This window comes from Chanodichthys erythropterus, chromosome 15, assembly GCF_024489055.1.
Source record: "Chanodichthys erythropterus isolate Z2021 chromosome 15, ASM2448905v1, whole genome shotgun sequence".
NCBI classification, from domain to species: Eukaryota; Metazoa; Chordata; class Actinopteri; order Cypriniformes; family Xenocyprididae; genus Chanodichthys; species Chanodichthys erythropterus.
In genome coordinates this window covers 34,470,251-34,495,292 of record NC_090235.1, presented here as the reverse complement: position 1 = coordinate 34,495,292, position 25,042 = coordinate 34,470,251, and the positions used below count along the sequence as shown (strand labels likewise).

The 25,042-nt window shown below is 37.3% G+C and overlaps 1 protein-coding gene across 1 annotated transcript in view; it reads left to right on the top strand.

Moving 5' to 3' along the window:
• The first annotated feature begins 237 nt into the window (after window positions 1–237).
• Window positions 238–25,042, top strand: part of phactr4a (phosphatase and actin regulator 4a) — a 63,205-nt gene continuing 38,400 nt past the window's right edge. Inside the window, exons 1-2 of the mRNA XM_067361797.1 lie at window positions 238–613; window positions 20,733–20,779. Of these exons, the coding sequence (XP_067217898.1) occupies window positions 20,767–20,779 (13 nt within the window). The 5' untranslated portion in view covers window positions 238–613; window positions 20,733–20,766. The remainder of the gene's footprint in view (window positions 614–20,732; window positions 20,780–25,042) is intronic.

Sequence of the window (25,042 nt, the reverse complement as noted above, 5' to 3'; positions counted from 1 at the left end):
ATATCACATTTAATTAATAAAGTTATTTAAAACATATTTCGTTAATACAATTACCTTAACATTATACAATAACATATGTTACAACTAAACAATATAAAATGTAATTATAAAATAAATACATTAACAAAACAGCCTACATTTAAAAAGAGGGATTTACGGAAGCAACCTGGCAACCTTTTGATTTTATTGGCAAGTTCGAGCTTTTCCTTGTCACATGATCTGCCAGACTGCCAGCAATGGAAGAGATAGAACCGCGGGTTTGCAGAGGAGGAATTCCAGGTGATACACCTGGCAACCCGTGATCTCTCGCTTGATCAGAGAAGGTAGAAACCTGACAGTCAACCAACTGCTGCGGTCGATAAACACGAGTTGACATAAGGTTAACTGAACTAACGCAACCCACAGCAACGCCATGAGAGGGCTCTGGATTAGGACATATTAATCCAAGAACATTTCGGATATTTCTTTGTTTCATCTCATCTTATTTTGGGAGTTTGTGGATCTGACAGAGTTTGACTGACAGCCGCAAGGTTAACCTGGGTTTCCTGTGTACAAAACTCTTCACGGCTTAAGAAAAGTTTTATGGAGGGATTTTATTAATACATCTAAACAGGTAATGCGTTTTAAGTTCTAGAAATGTCGTAATTAGTAATAAAAGGTGATGTTTTAATATTGTTAATCATTAGCCGCTAACGGCTAATAGCTCAACAACCTGTTGCTCTGTTTCAACCTCATCATCAGCAAACCAGGAAATAATAACCATAAACAATTTTTAAAAAAAAAAGAATGTAAACACTCGAAGCAAATAATTTCAACACAAACCGTCTAAAGAATAATTGTTTAATAAATTGTGTCATGTAATTTAGTTAATGATAAAGTGACTTTTGTTTTGAGTCAGGTTAGCATCCGTTCTGCGATTCACCTTTACAACGTGAACACCTTACACTGATTTATAGTCTATATGTTGACTGAGTTTTCAGCCTTGTGATTCGGCCAGTTTGGGATGAACGTTCTCGTCGTTGACATGCACGAATTCATTACATTCCCCACATGGTTTCTGTTGGCGTGGGCAAGTTTCAACAGGCACAGGTGATGTTCGGGTAGAAACTCAAAGAAAGAGCAACCTCAGGGTTTGTTTTCTGACGGAGACGCATCGAACACACATACAGCCGGAATTAGAATACATGCTGCTGTTCTGATAGCTCCATTTATTATAAAGTTCAGGGAAGGGATAAGTGGCATGCAAGTCATAATTATGACACTACTGTAAGTCATAATTATGAGAATAGAGTCTTATGGCATAAAAAGATGAAACTGACATATAAGTCATAATTATGACATGTAAAGTCATAACCTATACTGTGAAAGTGCATGCACTGTAACTTTGCTGGTGGCGGTGTCCATCTGAATACTATGGAAACCCATTTCTGCCACATAAGGAATTTTTTTTTTTTTACTTTTTATGCCATAGTTGTGATATATATGTATATATATGTATTCAAATATGACACTTTTCAAGGGTTAGTTCACCCAAAAATGAAAATTCTGTAATTTATTATTCACCCTCATGCCGTTCCACACCTGCAAGACCTTCGTTAATCTTCGGAACGCAAATTAAGGTATTTTTGTTGAAATCCGATGGCTCCGTCAGGCCTGCATAGCCATCAATGACATTTCCTCTCTCAAGATCCATAAAGGTACTAAAAACATATTTAAATCAGTTCATGTGAGTTCAGTGGTTCTATCTTAATATTATAAATCGACGAGAATATTTTGTTGCGCCAAAAAAAACAAAATAACGACTTATATAGTGATGGCCGATTTCAAAACAATGCTTCAGGAAGCTTTGGAGCATTATGAATAAGCATGTCGAATCATGAAAGTGTTTTGAAATCGGCCATCACTATATAAGTCGTTATTTTGTTTTTTTGGCACACCAAAAATATTCTCGTTGCTTTATAATATTAAGATAGAACCACTGTACTCACATGAACTGATTTAAATATGTTTTTAGAGAGGAAATGTCATTGCTGGCTATGGAGGCCTCACTGAGCCATCAGATTTCAACAAAAATATCTTAATTTGTGTTTCGAAGATTAATGAAAGTCTTATGGGGGGTGGAACGGCATGAGGCTGAGTAATAAATTACATTATTTTAATTTTTGGGTGAACTAACCCTTTAATGTCAGAATTTTCTTTTTAATTTCATAATTATGATTTAGTATGTTATAATTATCACTTAGTATGCAATATTTTTGACTTTCTAAATACCATAACTATGGCACAAAACTACAAAAAATATGACTTAGTATTTCAGTTTAAACTTTATCCCCCACTTTCACAGACAAGACTTAAGCTAGTCCTGGACTAAAATGCATGTTTGAGCGTTTTTAACTAAAAGGAACTTGTCATATCTTAAAATATGTCAGTGTCATTGTTTTGTCTCAAGATGCACACCAGTAATGTTTTTTTCTATTGAAAGTTTATAGAAGCTACTTAAATGCCCTAATTGAACTAAGGCCTAATCCTGGTTTAGGCTAAACCCTGTCTGTGAAACCAGACCTTTATGTCATAATTTTGACTCTTTACTCTTATGACTTGCAGTATTATGTCATGTCATGAATTTGGCTGTAGATCTCATAACTTTGACTGTTTGTGTCAAATTCAGCTTTTTAATCTCACAGTATGACTTGGTAGTTTGTCATAATTATTACATTTTATGTCATAATGAAGATTTACCAAAGCATGTGGTAGAAACGGGGTTCCGTAGACTACAGAGTGGACTCCGGGTTAATCATAAATGAAAAATGTGGCTGTGTGTCCTGCAAATGCTGCAGTGATTTTGTTCAGTAATGGCCTAGTTCAAGCTTGACTGTGTCTCATTTAACCTCTATTCATCTTGTCAGCGCATCTAACAATGACTGTGTCACACAATGAAAGATTGTTTAGCTGAGGTCAGAGCTCTTGATGCTCTTTAGGATGGTGAAGTGCACTGTAAGCGTCCTGATATTGCTGTTATAATGTCATTTTAGTCCTCTGAGCAACTTAAGGTTTTGTCTCAGGCTGTCTGAGTATGTTTCCACATCATTACGCAGAGTTGATGGTTAACTTGTGAGTTTAATGGCTAATGAGAGGATTCACACTGCATGTTTTTAGTCACAAAGGCATTTGTGCAGTTCTGCCTTTTTTTATGTTTAATTAAACTGAAAGAATATTCACGCTATTGACACAATTGACAAAACAATGACAATTTTCATATGAATGAAGTGTTAAATATCTCTTAATATCCTTTTATAATTTTGTTTTTAACAAACTGCTCTGTTGGTATCCATATTTTTAAGGTCTATATGTTTCTATTCCAGAGATATCCGCTTGTTAAGTCGTGACGTAAGGAACACCGTTTGTTGCAAAGTGCTGGATGAGCAGAAAATGACAATATTCAATTGTACACATTTTCAGTGGTCAAAAACCAAATGAAAAGGACCAAAAACCAAACCACTTTGCAATTTGCATACAGCTGATACTTTTTTATTTTAAAGAGGCATATTTGAAGAACAAATAATGTAGAAACTAGTATCTTGTTGATCAACAGTTGCTTAGAACATACCTGTCTGAGTGCCGTAAACATTCTTTTTCTGAAGTTTGAGTGCTTCAGATTTTACTAATAGACCTACCAATCTGTGTGTAAAAAAGAAAAAAAAAAAAAGAAAAAAGATGCTGCTATATTTCTAAAGTAATTTTTACCTCCTTCTCTCCCCCAAAATATGAATGGGAAACACTGCATCCATCATAGAGGTAATCCATACGGCTCCAGGGGGTTAATAAAGGCCTTCTGAAGCAAGGAAAATGATGGGTTTTTGTAAGAAAATATCCATATTTAAAAATATCCATGTTTAAAACTTTATAAACTAGCGCTACTCCTACGTCTTGTCAGAGATTACTATTTTGCTGTAAATCAACTCTCACTAACCCCCCTTACTAATGTTATTCTAGGAGATGTGTGGAAATGTTGATGTCAAACACGATTGATTGTTGTACAGTATGACTGGAAACCTTGATGTGGTCAATTTCAATCAAGTCTTTCAAATGAGATTTGACAGCTTCTATTTGCTGCCCAAGTCATATTGACTTTTTAGAGCTGGAACGATGCGTCAATGTAATCGATTACATAGACTATGCACTGTTTGTGCTCATCCCTAATTCCCTCATGTTTCACACAAAACAAAACTCTAGAGCAGATGCTAATGGCTTTTATGGTAGCACCGGTTAACTCACAACCGCATTTAGCGACAGTATCAAAAATGGCGATGTCCATAACATCTGGAAGTTTTATCACAATTGACAGCATGTTATTAAATAAATGAATACAATTGAGGTGTGAGTTCATCCATCGGATATTTTGAACAACCAACAAGTACTATTAGCTAATGCTTAGTAACCAAGGGTACATTTGAGCAACGCACCTCACACCTACTGCAGTTCCGGTGGATCTGCAAATGAACGCAAATCATTTCTTCGCCTCCTTGAGTAAACTAAACCCATCATGATTATACAGTTCACTGTGGCCCTCACATTATATGACATGGCAGATAGCTAGTTGTCATGGGCGGCGCTAGGGAGGGGCTAGCAGGTGCTTCAGCACCCCCAAGAAAGACCAAAGCATCCCCACAATGTTTTTCAGCAATTACAAGTTGTGTGTCATATTTAATAAATAAGTTGATTTTATAAAAGCAACAAATGAAATAAAATAAAAACATTTGACTCATTATGCATGCATGACGTGATTTGCAGCTACTGTTTATAATGTTTCATGGGGTGCACTTATAAAGCTAGTATGCTTTTTACATCATATGTCATAATTTCAAAATAAAAGGCATTTTTCTTTTAATCCTACTGGGTCATTCTGTGTCAAATGAACCAAATTTCAGAAACATACCCAGCTCAAATCTTTGCTTTTGTTATTTTTTTTGTTTTGTTTTTTCTGTAGAAAGACAAACATAAATAGTGATAAAGCCAAAATATTAAATGTTACAAATGTATATTTACTGAGTAATCCACGATTTTGTAGAGGGGGGTTAAAATGACAATTTTCACCTGAGATTTGGAGCCAAATTAGAGGGGTTGTAATTGAGTTGATAGAAAAAACATGAGATACATTTCTAGTTTTAACATTATTTGTTCTTTAGATAATACTCTTTAAAAGAAAAAAAGTGTCTCACATTGCAAATTGACCCACATTTGGTTTTTGACCACTGAAAATGTGTACAATTGACCAATTTACTCATGGAGCCACATTAACATGTCCATATCTCTGGGATTGAATCATTGAGTGCCTTTAAAATGAAGATCCCAAAAGGAAAGTTTGGTAAGAACTAGAATCTAAACAGGTTTTAAGATATCTTTAAAACTTCATGAGTTAAAGACATCTTAAAAGCATATGATATAATGAAACAAAGATTTCTGCCATCTTTCTAAAGTAATTTTTACATCCCTCTGATTTGGCTCGCCCCAACTACTTATACAAAATAGTGGATTACTCAGTGAATACATCTATGACATTAAATATTTTGGCTTTCATTTTCATTGTTCCGGGACGAGTTGTTTGCTGGCCTGGTGTCAATAAAATTTTTTACTGGACTAACAAGGACATTTTCAGTTCTCAAACTTACAAGACATTCTTATAGTATGATGATCTCTTATATATCAAGTGCTCAAGGAAAAGTTGATTTCTCAATTCACGACCCCTTTAATGCTGCAGCAGAATGTGGGATTTTGCATGACAGTTTCTGTGACATGTGTTGCATGTGTGGGGCTGGTCTGAGCTAAAAATCTAGGTTGCACTTTAAACTCTCACAGCTATGTAAATACAGTGACACGGGGTCACTTTACACAACCAGTCAGTCCAGTTCCGTCTCATTTGTGTCAGGCTTTCGCCACACTTAAGTTTCTCTGCTGTGGGGACGTTTGACTCATTCTTGTGGTTGGTTATGCGTTTTATTCATTTTATGAACATATCCCTGCAGTCCACATTGTACCTCACATGCACATTCACAGCACTGGCTGTCATGTGATTGCTCTTGCAATTTGTACAGTGCCAGCAAAATGGCGGCCCAAGGTGTTTTTTGCTCATGTTTCCTACTCTAGATGGAGGTGTTACAAAGGTGCAGGAGTTCTGTACGTAAAGTGTTGAACATTTTGTTGCTTTGCCTATACTGTTAAGATAGTAATGTTAATATATCTCTGAATTATAATAGACCTTGTTTGATAATTGAATGATTTTAGTGTGAGTTTCTGTTCAGTTGTTACTTTGAAACATTCCTGTGTTTTGTTGTATAACTGCAACAGTATTATGAAGCATTTTAAATAAAGCATTATCAAAGCATTTTAAAACAAGATGGCTTTTATATGAATATGGGCTGGGCTGCCAGAGAATTGTCAAAGCACCGAACTGTAACCGAGTTTTTCTTCAGAGGTCATTTGTCTTAACATGTCCTGAGTGTGCTGTTCAAGCTAACTTCAGCTGTGCTGCATTGTTTTTCAACTGTGTACAATGTTCAAAGTGTTGTTGGACCAGTTTGACGAAACGGGTTAGACTGTGTACCTTAATTATTTAATCCATCTGCACTTTTTTATTTAGGCCTACTTGTTTATTTTCTTTCTTTTCATTCATTTTTGTTTAATCACTATATTGTGTTAATGTAGAACAATGCTGGAGATCAGATATCTTTTTAGGCAACAAGATCAGATATCTTTTTTCTGTTGTCAAAACAACAGAAAGCATGATTGATTAACCTTATTTTTTTCGAATGAAGATACATGTCGGTCAATAAGCAATGCGGTGTACATTGCGTACACCGCATTGCTTATTGACCGACAAGTATCTTCATTCGACTGACACACAGCATAAGTGTGTGCACAGAAAGCCACATCTCTCAACATGTGATAGCAAATTCAGTTGTCTTTGACATCTTATTGTGCTTGAATGTAGGGCCCTATGAAATCCGTTTTATTTTTTCCCAAATTCTGTTTTTTCCGTTTAAATTTTTCTGGATTCCGTTTTTTTGTCCTTTTTTCCCCATTTTAATGGTTAAATTAAATTTTAGTAATCAAAAAGCATGTCTAATTAATTGACATAATGAATCTTGTCCAATTTACCAACAATTTAATAAAAGTTTAACAAAAAAATTATAAACGATTATAATGATAAACGTTTTATTCTTTCCCCTCAGATATTATTTTTTACCAAATTCTGTTTTCTGGATTCCATTTTAATGGTTTAATTTCATTTTAGTAATCAAAAAGCATGTCTAATTAATTGAATTCTTAAAAACAACAATATTTATTAATTAAAAAATATATTTTTATGATTTTTTTTTTTTTTTCAGAAGTTCTGTTGTGTATTTACATTTTTCTGGCAATCAAATGAACGCATACCATTTAATTTATCTTTTAATCATGAAATTAAACTTTTTTGTCAAACAATGTGCTGCACAACAGAGCTTTACTGTTAAAATTAAAACATGGAAGAAACACTGAGATTATTGTTTAAAAATATATTTTAATAATTTATTTTATTTAAATTCTACTGTACAACAGTAATATGTATCTGTCAAGTTAAATCAAACTTTTATTTTGACTGTTTGCCTAGAGCTTTGAGTTTCTCTGTGTTTATGACGGTAGTTTTCTCAAACAAAGCGGTTAAATGCTGATGAAGTGACTTTCAGAGCAGCTCTGGAGATGCATTTGTGCGTTCATATAGTGAGGCGACAGAGGACGAAAACACCGCGAGTGTCGCATGTGTTTCAGTGTGCGTGCGCCGGTGTGAGGTAAATTAAACTATTTCCGCATCATTAATTTCAGAGACACACAGGCATCCAGGATTCATGTTTAAATAGTCTTTCTGCGGTTTAATATTCAGACACTAGTCTATATCGTGATTTAATTTAAGTGCACTGACCTGCTTTTAATTCATTCATCAAAAATTTGACAAATTCCATGACATTCCGCGTTATATTGCCTAGTAAATTCCGTTTTTATGAATGGATTCTGCGATTCCATTCGCGATTCCGTGATCGCGGAAATTATAGGGCCCTATGAATGGTCGAATATATACGCATTTAAGTCAAAATGTCCATGGTGTGGAGTATTCATGTAAACACAGCCAGTTATGTCCCAAAGAAAAAGTAAACAGTTGGGTGTAAACTGGATGTGTATCAGTATGGATTTGTATGTTTGGTCTTAGAGTGACAGCAGCCTAATATACCTACCTGCTGCTCTGTGTCATTAATGTGAATCACACAAAAGAGAAAATATCTTGCTGCCTCTAACCCTAACCCCGTTTTTTTTAGCTTTTAATAAGAATAAATTTATATTTAATTCATACAGTGAAGACTATGCAATGACATAAAACATAAATGAACATCAGAAGGAATTTTGAAAGAACAGCTTCTTCTTCTTCTTCTTCTTCTTCTTCTTCTTCTTCTTCTTCTTCTTCTTCCCTGCCGATTGTACTAAAGTGATTATTTCCAAATTCGCAATTCAATAATAAATCTCTAATAAATCGTGAATCGGTTAGCCTTGACTGGCAGCTCGATTCGCCTCCACCAAACGTTTTTTATCAGAATAATCAATGCGACTTGAGAAATGGAGTGGAAGTGCCCAGTTGGAGCAGAGAGGCAAAACTACTGACCTGTTCAGGACTTCAAGTGCAGGCCAGTTTAATCTGTAAATGTAAAATAGGCTATTGAAGTTAGTATTGTACTTATGTAGTTATTATTGTAATGATTTTGACACTTATGCAATTTAGAAAATATAGTTTTGTTAAATCTCTAGTATTTAAGTCATTTTAAAATAAAAACAGTAACACATGGTCGTAATGTAATACTTTAAATTTAACTAAAATAAATTTATATTATGTGCAAATAAATATGTTTCTAGTTTATAAAGTTATAAATATGGATATTTTTCTTACAAAAAGGCATGGTTTCGCTTCAGAAGGACTTTATTAAGCCCCTGAAGCCGTATGGATTACTTTTATGATGGATGGATGGACTTATGATGAATTTTTTGGACTTCAAATTTGCAGTTACTATTCACTCCCATTATAAAGCTTGAAAGAGCGAGAATATTTTTAATACAACTCAGATTGTGTTTGGCTGAAAGAATAAAGTCATATATACCTAGGATGGCTTGAGGGTGAGTAAATTATGGGATGATTTTCATTTTTGGTTAAACAAAAGTGCCCTTTAAGTGCTGATTAAAACGGTGTAAAATCACCATCATCCAGCATTATTAGCTAGTAGATTAGCTGGTATATTTGCTAGTAGACAATATAGCATAATACTCTCCCTCAAAGTTGTTGATGTAACTTGAAATGTTTAATGCCCTTCTCCATTTTACTGGATGGTGTGACACCTGTCAGCCTCACAATACGATGGTAGTTTATAAGCAGCGATACTGAAAAAAGTCATCTTCTCCTTAGTCATTTTGATGGCTCTAGGTAAGGAACAGTGGCGTACAGTGCAGCACCGGATGTGAATATGTGGAAAAATGTGGAAGTGACCATGCATTGAAATGAAAAGCACAGAAATTTAAATGCAAAAAAAAAAGAAAAAAAAAAAAAAAGGCACAAGTGCCTTTTGAACCGTGGATGTCGTACCGAACGGTTCAATATTATCTTGAGAATTGTAGCATCCCTAGTATAATCATCATTTTTGTGTTGCAAAGCACCACTCGTACTGTCAGAAAATTCTGGTTTTGAAAATATAATGAGTGGAAATAAATATATTAAGCTTTGACAGTCATTGATTTTTGTTCTCTTTGCCACTGGAGAGAGTAATAAATATAATGACTGATAGCAGATTTGTTTGTTAGTTTGATTAGCTCTGCTAGTCTCAGCCTCAGACCACGGACCGTTGGCTGAACATCTGATGCATTTGGCACACTTATCTGGAAACACTTCAGGAGTTTCAAAGTCGTCATCTGGTTGGTTGAATTATATAGGATGTCCGGGAGATGCGTGTGTTGTGTTCTTTAACGGTCCGTTTAGAAACAAATGCCGTGACGCTAAACCCCCTCTTGGAAGTCGTGTTTACAAGCGCTTAGCAGGATCAACTACATGCTGGATTTTCAAAAGTATGTGAAGTTCATGGCTCCATTGGTGCTGTAAATTTGCACTATGTTCTTGAATTAATAATTTATAGATGCATGCCAGTCTGTTATTGTAGGGACATCGACTTCACATTTTCACACCCCTAAACATGACGTGGAAGAAAAACAACTGTGATTACTGTGGTTGCGTTACATGTCAGTCAAACATCCTCTTGGGTGGTCCTTGGCCAATGAAAGCTGTGATCAGTCTGAAGGTCTGGCTACGCAAGACTATTGCTCTGCTGATGACTGATCCTCAAATCATCCATGCAAATAAGGTTTTTGGTTTTCATAATCAGGTAAATGAACAATAACAAGTACACACTGTAAAGTTTCAGGAGTGTCAACCACATTTAAATTAGGGCTGGGCGATATATCGAATGCTTTTGTCACGCGCATTTCATCAGTAAAGCTGGTTCCCTGATTACCGCTAAATTGCCATCACCTGCTTTCAAATGGAGCGGCATTTAATAAACAGAGCCGTAGTTCACTGATAAGCCACGCAATATCGCGTTCATTATCGAAGGCGATACACCTGCGATATGAACGCGATATTGCGTGGCTTATCAGTGAACTACGGCTCTGTCTATTAAATGCCGCTCCATTTGAAAGCAGGTGATGGCGATTTAGCGGTAATCAGGGAGCCGGCTTTACTGACGAAATGCGCGTGACAAAACCATTCGATATATCTAATTTAAATACAGGAGTATTTGTGTTAATGAAACAATGTATCTTGCGTTTGTTGTCTGTTATTTTTGACCAAATTAACCCTTAAATAGGCAACATGCACAACAGAATACATATTCTTTAGTCTCTTGTAGGAGGCATGAGAAAGAATTTGTCATCCAATACTGTTGTCAGGATCATAGTTAAGTCTGTTTGGAGTATGTGGATCATGTGAGTTGGTTCAAATTTTCTGCGCTCATTTTGTCAGTTTGACCTAAATCCAACATGTCTGCTTATAATGCTGGACATTCTGACATTGTAGAAAGTAGGAATATATCAATCTTACTTTTTTCAGCAACAAATGCATTACACCTGCAAATATTATTTGTGAACATTGCCTTAAGATGTTGAAATATAAAATTAAGTTATACTGTATGTTGATCATGCTGTTATTTACCATATTTTGAAAAGTCTGTATTCCCTGAGATACGTTGCCAGATTAGGGTAAGGAAAAATTATTATCCACAGTATTGACAGTTAGTGGTGGCTCAAGGTAAACTGGGGCCCTTGTTCTGGCCATTGCTTTATTGTGCATTTCAGAGTGATTGGTAAGAGGTGGGTTTTTGGTATGGGTGGTGGGGCAATAGAAATCTCAAGTTATCATAAATTACATTATATAATATATTAGGTATGGAGTTAAACCCTTCAGGACAGTGGACCTCAAGGGCTAGAGTTTCCCCACCCCTGAGGTTGAAGACGAAATTGTTCAGCAGTGAAAAAATATAGACATGTCATTACATGCAGCATATTTTGCATATTACATTTTTTTGCATTGAATAAATCACAGAAACATTGATGACTTTGGCCTTTTTTATACCTAAATAGGGCAACTCATCATGGGAGATAGCACTCATAAAATCCAAACTATATCAAATATTTCAAAAAAATTCCTTTGGTTATGTTTTACTTATGTCCAGATGATATAAAAAGTGACATGAAATTATTTTTTGATGATCATTTTTAAACTGTTAAACGGTTAAAACTAAAGCTATCAAAGACCCATAAAATACTACAATTTTAAATAAACCACCATTGGCAGAGTTGTGTTTTGTTTATGCTTGGAAGGCTACTAAGCAGAGCACTCCTTTGCAGTGTTGCTATTGTCCAAGTATTTTAAGCATTTTGGGGCTAGTTGTTTTGGCTTGGCTCATTAAGTGATCAATTTTATGGGATTAATAAAATGGGAAGGTGCTGGTTGCGATATTTTGGTCTTGTTTTCAATATAAAACATTTGTTGTTGTAATTCACCAGGAAACTAAGTGTTCCCAAACATTGCAATGTAATGCATTAAAGGTGCTAAATAGGATCTAAATAGGATAGGACGTCGACTGAGAAACCAAAGACTGTTAGTGAGTTTTTGAAATGAGCGTATGCATAAGAACAACCCCCCTCCTCACAGCTCATTTCAAGGGAACACCTCCCAAAACTCATGCACTCGTATTGGAACACAAGTGTTTACCACCGGCATTCGCTGTGTCGTGTTAGTGGATTCATTATGTCGGACTCACCGCAGGTAACTCATAATCTGCAGTTGTTACTCCTGTCTCCTGACAAAAACATTGCATGCGGCGCCTGTGGAGTGTGGAAAGTTACTGGAGCGCACTGCCGCGCTCGTCTCTCACAAGGAACGTCACGGCAGTGATTGACAAGCCAGAGAACAATCGTTTACGCGATGATCGCTTAAACGATTGGCTGATGTTTTTAAGGCCCTACCTCGTGCACAGATGATGTATATTAATATTATTCCTTTCAGTGCACCTAATAAATAGTCTTTTATCAGTTAGTAAAGACAGTTTTAAGTAATATTGCAAAAATGTATAAAACAAAACATCTTATTTAGCACCTTTAAGTACACATGTGCACCTTATCGGAAGTCCTGTACAGAAACAGTTTGGTATGAATATGTGTACCTAGAGAATTACCTTGATAAAATCCGATGGCTCGTGAAGCCTGCATTGAGAGCTTCAAAGCTTTACGAATCTTTTGATTAGAATCAGTGGTTCGGAGCGTGTATCAAACGATCTCAAACTGCCAAAGTCACGTTATTTCAGTAAACGAGGCTTCGTTACGTCATGAAGCCTCATTTATTGAAATAACGTGACTTTGGCAGTTTTGTGAAGGCAGTTTTGTGAAGCTTCATGAAGCAGTGTTTTCAAATTGCCCTTCACTAGATATTGTTGAATTAAGTCGTTAGTTTGTTTTTTTGGTGCACAAAAAGTATTCTCGTCGCTTCATAACATTAAGGTTGAACCACTGTAGTCACATGAACTGTTTTAAATATTTCTAGTACCTTTCTGGACGTTTGAAAGTCTAAATTAACTTGCTCTCAATGGAGGCCTCACTGAGCCATCGGATTTTATCAAAAATATCCTAATATGTGTTGTGAAGATGAACGAAGGTCTTACGGGTGTGGAACGTCATGAGGGTGTGTAATTAATGATAGATTTTTTCATTTTTGGATGAACTAACCCTTTAACCCTTTGGTGCTGTAACGAAGGCAGGACTCAGAGTAAGATCCAAGTGCAGCGTTTTATTAGAAGTGAGCGTGGTCGTTCAGGCAGGGTCAAACAGGAACAAACAGGAGCAATAAGGAACAGGCAGAGTCGTAGTCAGGGTACAGGCAAGGATCGAGGCAGGCAGCAATGGGTCGTAAAACAGGAATCAGGCAAGATCAATCACAGACAGGCAAACAGGATACAAGGAAACGCTCAGAAATGTAACACAAGTGAAAACAATACTTCGCGGTGAGGTGGTGTGAGTGGAAGTCCTTTATAGTCCTGATAATGAGCAGCAGCTGGGTGTGGTGATCAGTGTGGTGTGCTAGGGTGGATGTGGCAACAGGTGATTGGTGTGATGTGAACATGTGACTGACATGGAGGATTGTGGGAAGTGTAGTCCGGGAACTGACAGGAGCAGACGGTGATCGTGACATAATGCCCCCCTCCCGGAAGGCGCGTCCTCGCGGCGTAAACGGAACAGCTAGGGAGGGGGGGTGGGTGCATTGGAGATCTAATGGTAGCTGAGAACGGATCTCCAATGCAGGTTCCAGGAACTTGGGCAGCCACGGCGGGTCAGGAGCCTCGGGCAGCCACGGCGGGTCAGGAGCCTCGGGCAGCCACGGCGGGTCAGGAGCCTCGGGCAGCCACGGCGGGTCAGGAGCCTCGGGCAGCCACGGCGGGTCCAGTGGCTTGGGCTGCCACGACAGGTCAGGGGTGTCAGGGAGCCACGGCGGGTCCGGGGACTTGGGCCGCCACGGCAGGTTATATGGCTCAGGTAGCCACGGCGGGTCAGAGTCCATGGGAGACCCCAGCGGGTCAGAGTCCATTGATGGCCATAATAAATAGCAGTTCGAAGATGGCCATAACAGTTCAGAGGCCCTTAACGGCCATGGTTGAGCTGGGTCCCCACCCACAAGTTCCCCATCCTCAGGTACACTGCCCCCCCCCGAAAAAGTTCTTGGGGATTTCAGCGGGGCCCGTAGCAGGTTCGTGGACAAGGAGTTCGGGTGGCGCTGGCAGGGCGAGGAGCACAGGTGGCGCAGGCAGAGCGAGGAGCTTGGGTGTAAGAAGGGGAAGAATAGAAGGAGCCTTCTTCCTTCTCCTCCTCTTCCGAGGATGAGGCGACAGTTCAACGGTTGGAGCGTGTTCAGGAGCAGACTCACTGGCTGAAGCGGGTTCTGGAGCGGACTCAATGGCTGGAACGCCCCCCACATCCTTGAGCACTGCAGGGGCGGCCATCTTGCCCGTGGGCACTGGCAAAGCAGCCATCTTGTCCAGGGCGTCCAGGGCGCCTGAGTCCATAGCAACCGGCGAACTTGAGAGCGTTGCGGCCGGCTGGCTTGAGTGCGAAGCGGCCGGCTGGCTTGAGTGCGAAGCGGCCGGCTGGCTTGAGAGCGTAGCGGCCGGCTGGCTTGAGAGCGTAGCGGCCGGCAGGCTTGAGAGCGTAGCGGCCGGCAGGCTTGAGAGCGTAGCGGCCGGCAGGCTTGAGAGCGTAGCGGCCGGCAGGCTTGAGAGCGTAGCGGCCGGCAGGCTTGAGAGCGTAGCGGCCGGCTGGCTTGAGAATGAAGTGGCTGGTGGATGCTTAGGGATGCCAGCCGCTCGAGCTGAAGTCATCGGCGGATCTGCCACACTGCAACGCAGACCTCTCCGCTCCCTGACTGATCCAGAAAGGTGACTTGACTCTGGGTGATCAGCGGAGACTTGACTTGATGTTGGTGTGGTAGTAACCGCCATTTTGTGAGTGTCTATGGGCGCGGCGGCCATTACATGACTCAGCGAGGTGTCAAAATTCTCAGCAACACCCACAGTAAAGGGAGACCCGCTCAGTTGCAAAGCCAGCTCGATATATTGTTCTAAGGTCCCGTTAATCTCATGTAGTGGCATGACGGAGCTGAGCGGGTCCGATAATCCACCGCGAAAAAATATCATTAAACGGTCCTCACTGAAACAAGTTGATGGTGCCAATTCAATAAAATCCATGACATAATCCTCAATGGATCTGTCTCCCTGACGGAGACCCATTAACTGGGCAGATGGATTCATCTTGGCAGTGATAGAAACACTCACGGAAGCTGCTGGATCTGTAGCGGCGAAGTATTCTGTCATGAATGGGAAGCTCAGGCTGGAGATCCAAGTGCAGCGTTTTATTAGAAGTGAGCGTGGTCGTTCAGGCAGGGTCAAACAGGAACAAACAGGAGCAATAAGGAACAGGCAGAGTCGTAGTCAGGGTACAGGCAAGGATCGAGGCAGGCAGCAATGGGTCGTAAAACAGGAGTCAGGCAAGATCAATCACAGACAGGCAAACAGGATACAAGGAAACGCTCAGAAATGTAACACAAGTGAAAACAATACTTCGCGGTGAGGTGGTGTGAGTGGAAGTCCTTTATAGTCCTGATAATGAGCAGCAGCTGGGTGTGGTGATCAGTGTGGTGTGCTAGGGTGGATGTGGCAACAGGTGATTGGTGTGATGTGAACATGTGACTGACATGGAGGATTGTGGGAAGTGTAGTCCGGGAACTGACAGGAGCAGACGGTGATCGTGACAGGTGCATACGATCAATCTTGATCAGTCTTGGCTGGTCCCTGGAGGACGATCCCACTGGTTTGATTATAATGTTCAGTGCATCACATGATCAGATGCTGAATTCACATGTGCCTTCACACTTGGGCTGGCGATTACGTTGTACAGCCCTATATCATACATATAAAATAGTATATCAGTCCAGTGAGTAAACTAAAAAAATTACTAGCCAATGGTGGTTCTATTGCCAAGGTGTATGTAGAGGTTTGCCACATTGAAAGCGTTTCTTGTATGTAAAAATTACCTGTGTACACATAAGACGCAGCAGTATCAAAAGAAAATCTTGATGTGCGTGTGCCGGTAACCGTACATTAAAGTAACTATAACTGTACATTAACTATACATCATGTCTTTTGGTTAGGATACTGATATAAGAGCTGTTGTTGTCAAGTAAGCTTCATTCATAATGCTTCTTCTGCCCCATTTCTTAAACCTGTGCGTTCTCTAAACTTTCTGGGTGTTGCATTGCTCTCGCAGTTGACTTTTGCTGCCTGTGTTCCAAAAACATGGCAATCGATTCAAATTGGTAGAAGTCACAATCTATATGTGAATCCATTTTTTCCCCATCCTACCCCTATTATTCTTACATACTGTGTAGATTTTTTGTAAATGCGTTTGTCACTATATGAGTTATTTGGGAGTTAATTGGTTGTAGAATATGTTAAAATGACTGAACTCTGTGTGTACAGAACACATTTAAGCACAAAAAGGTGAATTGACACAGTGTGTATGTGGCTGTATCCTAGAACAGTGAACGTACATCTTGGATTTCTCCCACTCCATTTATAGAAACACACCTGCGTTGGAAGAAACTTTGGACAGCTTTAAAGCTTAGTAATGTACTTATTTTTCTTTTCTTTCTTTTTTTATGGAAAATCACCTGAAATGATCCTTTTATGTCACTATCGACAACAGTTGTAACTTGATCATGCTGAGACTATCAATGTTATGGCAAACATTATGAAACTCAATATGTGATTGACTTGCCTGTAAACATACCTACTCATCTTGATCACATGTGACCCAGTATGTAAGATGCCCTAGTGACAGTGTGACATTTCAATCAGCTTGTGCAGTCGAAGGATCTAAATTAGATCTGTTATCCTTCATCCTGCTCTAAGTGCAAGGGGATATTTCACATCTGCTGTCCCAAGGTTCATAGTGCATATTAGTCATGGCGCTTAAAGGTGCTCCAGCACAATAGGGAAGGGAACTGAGACAGACATTCTGTTTAAAGAGGCTTATTAGTGGAAATCTAACAGCATTATAGAAACAAATGGGATGCATGGTATATTCCGTGCTGATTCAAAACAGCAACATTTCAAAAGCACTTCTGAATAAATTTAGCATTGCTGATACAGGGAAAATAAAACTTGAGATTTGTTTAACTTTCTGTGGAATAACAAAACGCAAAAAAATAACCTGACAATTGGTAATGTAAAAGACATGAGCAACTGTAATCACAGTTACATAGGATTATGATGTTGTTTAGGGTTAGTTGCGTGTAATTATGCATAATTTATAGTTATTACAGTAAGTACATGTACTGTGTAATAGGGATACTGTAAAATAAAGTGTTAACTACTCATTTATAATTTAATTAGCTAACTTTTTAATTATATAATTATGTAGAACTACCATTTGTACTTTTCTACTTTTGTATTTATGCAATGCAAGCATAATATTACAACTTATATTTGCACAAAATTACGCAAATGCACAAGTGAACTTGAACTAAGTTACGTGTTAGTCAGAATGTTTAACTTCTGGTGTGGATATGTTCTTCCAGTAAAAATGTGCTGAAACACGGCAAGTTATAAAGACACAATCACTTTATATAATAAACAGACTTAATTTAGGCTTTTATTCACATAAACACTCACTCAAGGTTGTTTCATTGCTCAGCGGGACTGCCAACATGTCACCAACATTTCTCCACCCCCCTGCTCCTCTGTGCTGTTAGAGACCATCAAGTTCAGATCTTTCTGGCCTGAAATCCCCTTGCGTGTGGTGGAAAAGCACCGAACGGTTCGAGAATTGAGCCAGATGATATAATAACGCACAAACATGCAGGAAAACCACAATTTGATTTGCTCATTCACCCAACTTGGATAGTTTTAAAAATCTGTGTTGTAATATTTAATTTTTGGAGTGTTTGGGAATAATAACCTTAAAGACACAGTTAAGCCATAAGGAATTGGTAATTCTTAAAAATTTCAGTTATGTAACTCATCCAGAATAGTGTTTATTGTTGAGAGTAGTTTTGTGCTTTGGGGAATATGCATGTTAAGTCAAGTCAGTTTTATTTATATAGTGCTTTATACAATACAAATTGTTTTAAAGCAGCTTCACAGTATACACAGAAAATAACCATGTTAATGTTGCAAACTTCATCAGTTATGAAACAAATTCAATGCTGAAATTTGTTTGTGGGATTGTGTGTTTTCAAAATGCTGTATGATTACATTTGCAAAATTATTGCTGTCATTTAATTCGCTACTATGCTGCTTCGTAAGTCATAATCCTGTCTGGGAAAAAAAATGGAATGAATAGTTACATATGCAGTTATGTAAGAGTCCGGAGTTACTTAACCATAATTAATGATTATTCATAACAGTTTAGACATGCTTTAGCAAATATGTGTGTCTTACTATAATGCAGCTGAAAGATAGACATGTGAAGGCCTGTATTTACTGTCAAGCATATTACGTTTTCTGGAGTTTGAAAAGGTGGCAGAAAACATCTAGGATGTTTTGTATCACTCGTATGACTCTTATCACTCCATACTTTGTTTGTTTATTTATTTATTTATTTATTTATTTATTTATTTTTTAATATATAAAAAAGTGAATAAGAATATTTTCAAATCAATATTTAATGTCCCTTTATTTATTTGGTAAGCAGCCTTGTAATATGTGGGATAATATAGTCATTATCATAAAATAAACTCCTTCAGGGTGATACCCTCTGCTTTGTTGTGGCTGTTTATTTTGTGATAATGATGTGTTGTCTGTACATTATCCTTTACTTGCATGTTGGCTTCATTCATGGGTTCTTGTTGTGTCAATCAATAGCCCCTTTCGCACAGCAGAATTACTTTACCGGTAAATAATACACAAATATGCTGTTCACACAAGCAAAAGCATTGTGTTTTTTTTTTTTTTTACTGTTAATAGACCATTCACACATCAGCACCAAAATGCCTGTCTGTTCTGTGATGTCAGTCAATGGAAATGATCTTTAAATGCTGTGCCGTTGTCTTAATTCGCCCACATGAGAAGAGCTTTAGTTTCACTATCTGTTCAATTTGACAACAATTTTGGACGTCTGAGTTACGGGCATTAGGTGATGATCAAACAGAACACATTTTTTCTCTTAAAACACGAGACACAGTGCTATACAGTGCTCAGCGTAAATGAGTACACGCCTTTTGAAAAGTAACATTTTAAACAATATCTCAATGAACACAAAAACAATTTCCAAAATGTTGACAAGACTAAGTTTAATATAACATCTGTTTAACTTATAACATGAAAGTAAGGTTAATAATATAACTTAGATTACACATTTTTGAGTTTTACTCAAATTAGGGCGATGCAAAAACGAGTGCACCCCACAACAAAAACTGCTACATCTAGTATTTTGTATGGCCTCCATGATTTTTAATTACAGCACCAAGTCTTCTAGGCATGGAATGAACAAGTTGGCGACATTTTGCAACATCTATCATTTTCCATTCTTCAAGAATGTCCTCTTTTAGAGACTGGATGCTGGATGGAGAGTGATGCTCAACTTGTTTCTTCAGAATTCCCCATAGGAGTTAGATTGGGCTCAGATCAGGAGCCAAAGAATCATTTTAACCCTGTTCTTCTTCAGAAATCCATCAGTGTCCTTAGATGTGTGTTTAGGATCCTTGTCATGTTGGAAAAGTGCACAACGACCAAGAGCACAGAGTGATGGTAGCGTCTTCTCTTTCAGTATAGAGCAGAACATCTGTGAATTCATGATGCCATCAATGAAATGCAGATCCCTGACACCAGCAGCACTCATGCAGCCCACATAAGGACACTGTCACCGCCATGTTTCACTGTAGGCTCCATGCATTTTTCTTTGCATTGCTCACCTTTGCGACACCATACAGTTTTGAAGCCATCAGTTCCAAAAACATTTATCTTGGTCCCATCACTCCAGAGTATAGAGTCCCAGTAATCTTCATCTTTGTCAGCATGGGACTTGGCAAACTCTAAGCGGGCTTTTTTGTGCCTAATTTGAGTAAAAACTGAAAATTTATATTAAAAGTTATATTATTAACCTTACTTTCATGTTATAAGTTAAACAGATGTTTAAATCTGTTTAACTAATGTAAATTGATTTAAATGTTTAAATCAAGACTAAAAACTTGTCAACATTTTGTAAATTGTTTTTGTGTTCATTCGCTGACCACTGTAATAGTATGCAACTGCAGAGCTCTCAAAGCAGACTTATTATATCACTGCATTCAAGTGCTCATAATGGTAATCTTCATTCTTTGTTCACACACAGCCTACCACTAATTAACTGGTAATGTTACAACTTCTCATGCCAGTAAATTGCCATAACTGATTTACTGGTATTTTTGAAAAGTTCCTGTTCACACATGATCTCTTAACAGGAATTTACTGTATGTGTGAAAGGGGCTAATGTGAGGTCTAATGTTTTAAATAAATTGTAGCCATTGTATTGGTGAATTTATATGTAGTGATTTTACTAATCAAGCAATCCATCTCTTGTTTCCTCAGGAACCTCTACCTGCTGCTGTGTTTTGACGTGGGAATGGAAAACCGAGGTAAGACAATGGAAGGATTATCTTGTCAAAAGTCAGAAGAAATATCAGTGATTGGTCACATTGGTCATCATTGAAAGGTCATGTGGATTGAATTGTTTTTTGGCTGCAGCTGATGCATTTTTTTTTTTTTTTAAATAATCATTTCATCTGATTTAGATATAGATTATTTGGATATTCCACATCTTGTCCAAAACATACATGCACAGTGCAAAGACCCCACTAATTAGTAGTACAATTTAGTTTGCAAATATTTTCTTTATTGCTTATTAGCAGATTTTCCAATTAGGATATCTTGTTTCTCTTGAATAGTTGCATATAACACCCCCCCCCCCCCCTTTTCTTTTTTTCTTTTTCTTTTTTCTCTTTTGCTTAACCACAGATATTTCAGAGAAAATAATGTCTGGTTGGAGATGATAGGAGAGTAGTTGGTGATAGTGATCCTGTGTTATATTATAAAATAACTGACCTCATAAGGAATGTTAGCCTCATAAAGAAGGTTGACCATGTGACACATAGGTGTGTTGACTCTCGAGTGAGATATCTGATCACGCTTTGCCCAGTCGACACACCCACTGGTGAAACTCAGCGCTTTTCATTTGCCACGTTGTAGCTTTGTTTTTCTGTGGGGAATTTTACTTTTATGGACAAAGAGAGTAACTCTGTAGAAGAGGAGTCTACCTCATCAGGTAGGAAATATTTTCAGTTTGCCTCATTTCAGTGTCTGCAGACTGAGGAACAGGGTAAATATCTGTTGTCTACCATTGAGGGTCAAGTGCTTTTCTCTGATAATGATGAGGAACATTTTAAAAATAGAAGCAGCTTTTAATCTTTTGTTGGTATAGACTGTTCAAACTTTTTTTCCCTTCAGATTTTGGGTTATTCCTTTTAAAAGGGATATATTCCTTTTCAGTTAGCTTTGTAGGTGTTATGCAACAGCACATAAGCATGTAAAATTGGACCTCATAAATGGCCTTGTACTTAAAGAACTCTTTATTTCTTCAGAAAAATCCTTTTGTTTATTCAATATCATAAATCTATATTCTGATGTTCTAGATGACATTTTTTTTTTTTTAGTTTAGAGAAAGATATACAGCAGCATCAGATCCGTGATTATTTGCCCATGTGATACTTTTTAAAGTACTGTGCTTTGTCAGGATCATGGTACAGAGATGTTTTGAAATTATAATGCACCGTCATACTTCAATATATATACACTACTGGTTTAAAGTTTGTGGTTGGGAAGACTTTTTTTTTTTAAGAAATGTATACTTTTATTTAGCAAGGATGCATTAAATTGTCAAAAGTGACAGTGAATACATTTAAAGGTGCCCTAGGTGCCTGTAATATAAGTCTAAGGTGTCCCCAGAATGTGTCTGTGAAGTTTCAGCTCAAAATACCCCATAGATTTTTTTTTAAATTAATTTTTTTAACTGCCTATTTTGGGGCATCATTAACTATGCACCGATTCAGCGCGCGGCCCCTTTAAATCACGCGCTCCCCTTAAAAATGAAAATAGTGATGGCACTCCATGAATATAGTAAGAAACGATGGAAACTTTAACCACATTTAACAGTACATTAGCAACATGCTAACGAAACATTTAGAAAGACAATTCACAAATATCACTAAAAATATCATATGGATCATGTCAGTTATTATCGCTCCATCTGCCATTTTTCTTTATTGTTCTTGCTTGCTTACCTAATCTGATGATTCAGCTGTGCACATCCAGACGTTAATACTGGCTGCCCTTGTCTAATGCCTTGAACATGAGCTGGCATATGCAAATATTGGGGTCATACATATTAATGATCCCGACTGTTACGTAACAGTTGGTGTTATGTTGAGATTCGCCTGTTTTTCTGAGGTCTTTTAAACAAATGTGATTTACATAAGGAGGAAACAATGGAGTTTGAAACTCAACGTATGTCTTTTCCATGTGGTAAGTTCAATTTTTGAACGTTAGTGTATCGTAATTACTTCTCTATGGTATTATGGTAGACAGTATTTTGTAAATTCTTTCATAATTACTATTTATGCCCTTTTTTATTTATATAAATATGTATTTAATATATATTTATTTATACATCTATATTGCTATGTAAATTCTTTTTCCACAGGATCATTTAAAATTAACTAGTGAAGACAAAAAGTTTTTAAAAACCCCATATGTTATGTGACATTCAGTGCTAGTCTGAGGTATTGCAAAGGATACCATAGTATTACTCTGTTACCTCTCCAAAAGCTACCATAGTCCTGTTTCATTCAAAAAGCATTATGGTATCGTGGTACTTGTTGATATTTTTGTCAGTAATGAAAGTTATATTAAGGGACTTTGGCAGGAAGTAGAATTACTCTTTACTTACACAAGTTTCTGCTGCGACCTGGAAATAGTCCAAGAGATTTCCTTGATAGGATTAACTCACCTCAGTGTTTCGGCCTGTTTTCTTCATGTGACTCTTGTCCTCAGCATTGGGACAGAAAGAGATATCAGGACAGCAGATAGGGAAAGAACAGGGATACAGATAGACGGTGTTGTGTCTAATGCAGGGACAGATCACATACCGATAGTTTTGTTTGTTTAATACATTTGTCTGTATCATGGGCAAATTCCTTTCGAAAGAGAGCATCGTCTTTATGCGGTACTGTACAGATACAGTGTTTCAGTACCGCATAAAGACGACGCTCACTTTCGTATGCGTCACTGCCGCTTTATCTGAATCTAAATGTTACCTTGACAACAAAGCATAGAAATGTAAATGTTTATAGCGGTAAGAAGTCTGTTATGACAAATAAAACTAGAAGTTTTTTTCAGATATTTAATGTAAATTGATTTAAGTTTCCATATGGTGTTTGGTTAAAAAAAAAAAAAAAAAAAAAAAAAAAATCTGCTAAGGGGTAATAATGTAACAACAGTTTTAAGTGATTTTTCACTATTATATACAACATGATCTGCATTTTCATTGGTTTAAATAAAATATTTTTGATAGAGACAATAAAAATAACTTGATGCATCAGAACCACTCCTTTACTGGTAAAAAATGAACTTAATTTTCAAAAAGAATTGAATGAAATGTAACATTTTTGACAAGCCAAACATGTCAGTCTTTAAGTAACATGTAATTAATTTAAACCACAGAATAAACTTCATTCCATAAAATAAGTATAATGAACTACTCAAAAAGCATTTAGAACACCTCCAGCATGTATTATAATTACCCAAAATCAAACATAGATCACCCCTTATGCTCATTTTCACGTCCGTCAAAAATTTAGGCTGGCTGTCGATTGGAATATTATAACTAAAAATATCAATATAACATACTTTATGAGCATTTTCTAATCCACATCATTTGAATATAACCACATCGATGTCTGTCAAAATATAACGTGCACAATACACACTATTATTACACAGACATTTAAACACACATAAGCACCAGTAAAACAATACATTTAGAGTTTGTAAAATACACACTGATGTTAGACATCAGTGGAAGCAGCAATAACAATCCCTTCAAATATATTTGCAGACGTTTTTTTCATATAAGACAAACATAGTGGGCCTAAGTAACTATAAAGTTTACTCTATTATTCTTCCAGTTCACCAGCCACTTACTTGCATGTATTTCGGGAGAAACTGATGAATTCACATGCCATAAATCCGACTGACAGGACTCTGCAAACTGCGGGGCAAACTAAGATGGGAGCACCCATCTTGCATTATAGATCAAGATAAAGATAATTTATAAAGGTTTTTAAATGACAAAACTCGGAATCTGAATATCAGATAGTAGATGACATGGTAAGCAACTTTGTGAATATTTTAAATAAAAAAGGAAAAACAAAATGACAGGGATACATCTGTCATACAGTGGTATTGTGGCTGCGGTGTGTTACGTGACAAGCATGGAAACTATAAGGGCAAATGTTCTAAAATAACGGTCGCCTCAAAAAACTCACTCTGGGAGGTCAACTAGAATATTTTAAACTCACACTTGAAAGGGTTAAAAGATTAAGACAATCATAAAAGTTTGATAAAATGTTTAATTTTCCAATAAAATACGATACATTTTTACATGATTTATTACATTTAATTACCCCTTTTTGAAACGTATACCAGGTAAAAGGAAAGATATTTTATCAGGTCTCTAAACAAATTGTGTGATGTGATGTGTCACAATCATAGAAGACCTGGAATTATCAGGGTAATTTTAAGATGTTTTCTAGATCTTGAAAAGTATTGATTTTTCTATTTATGCT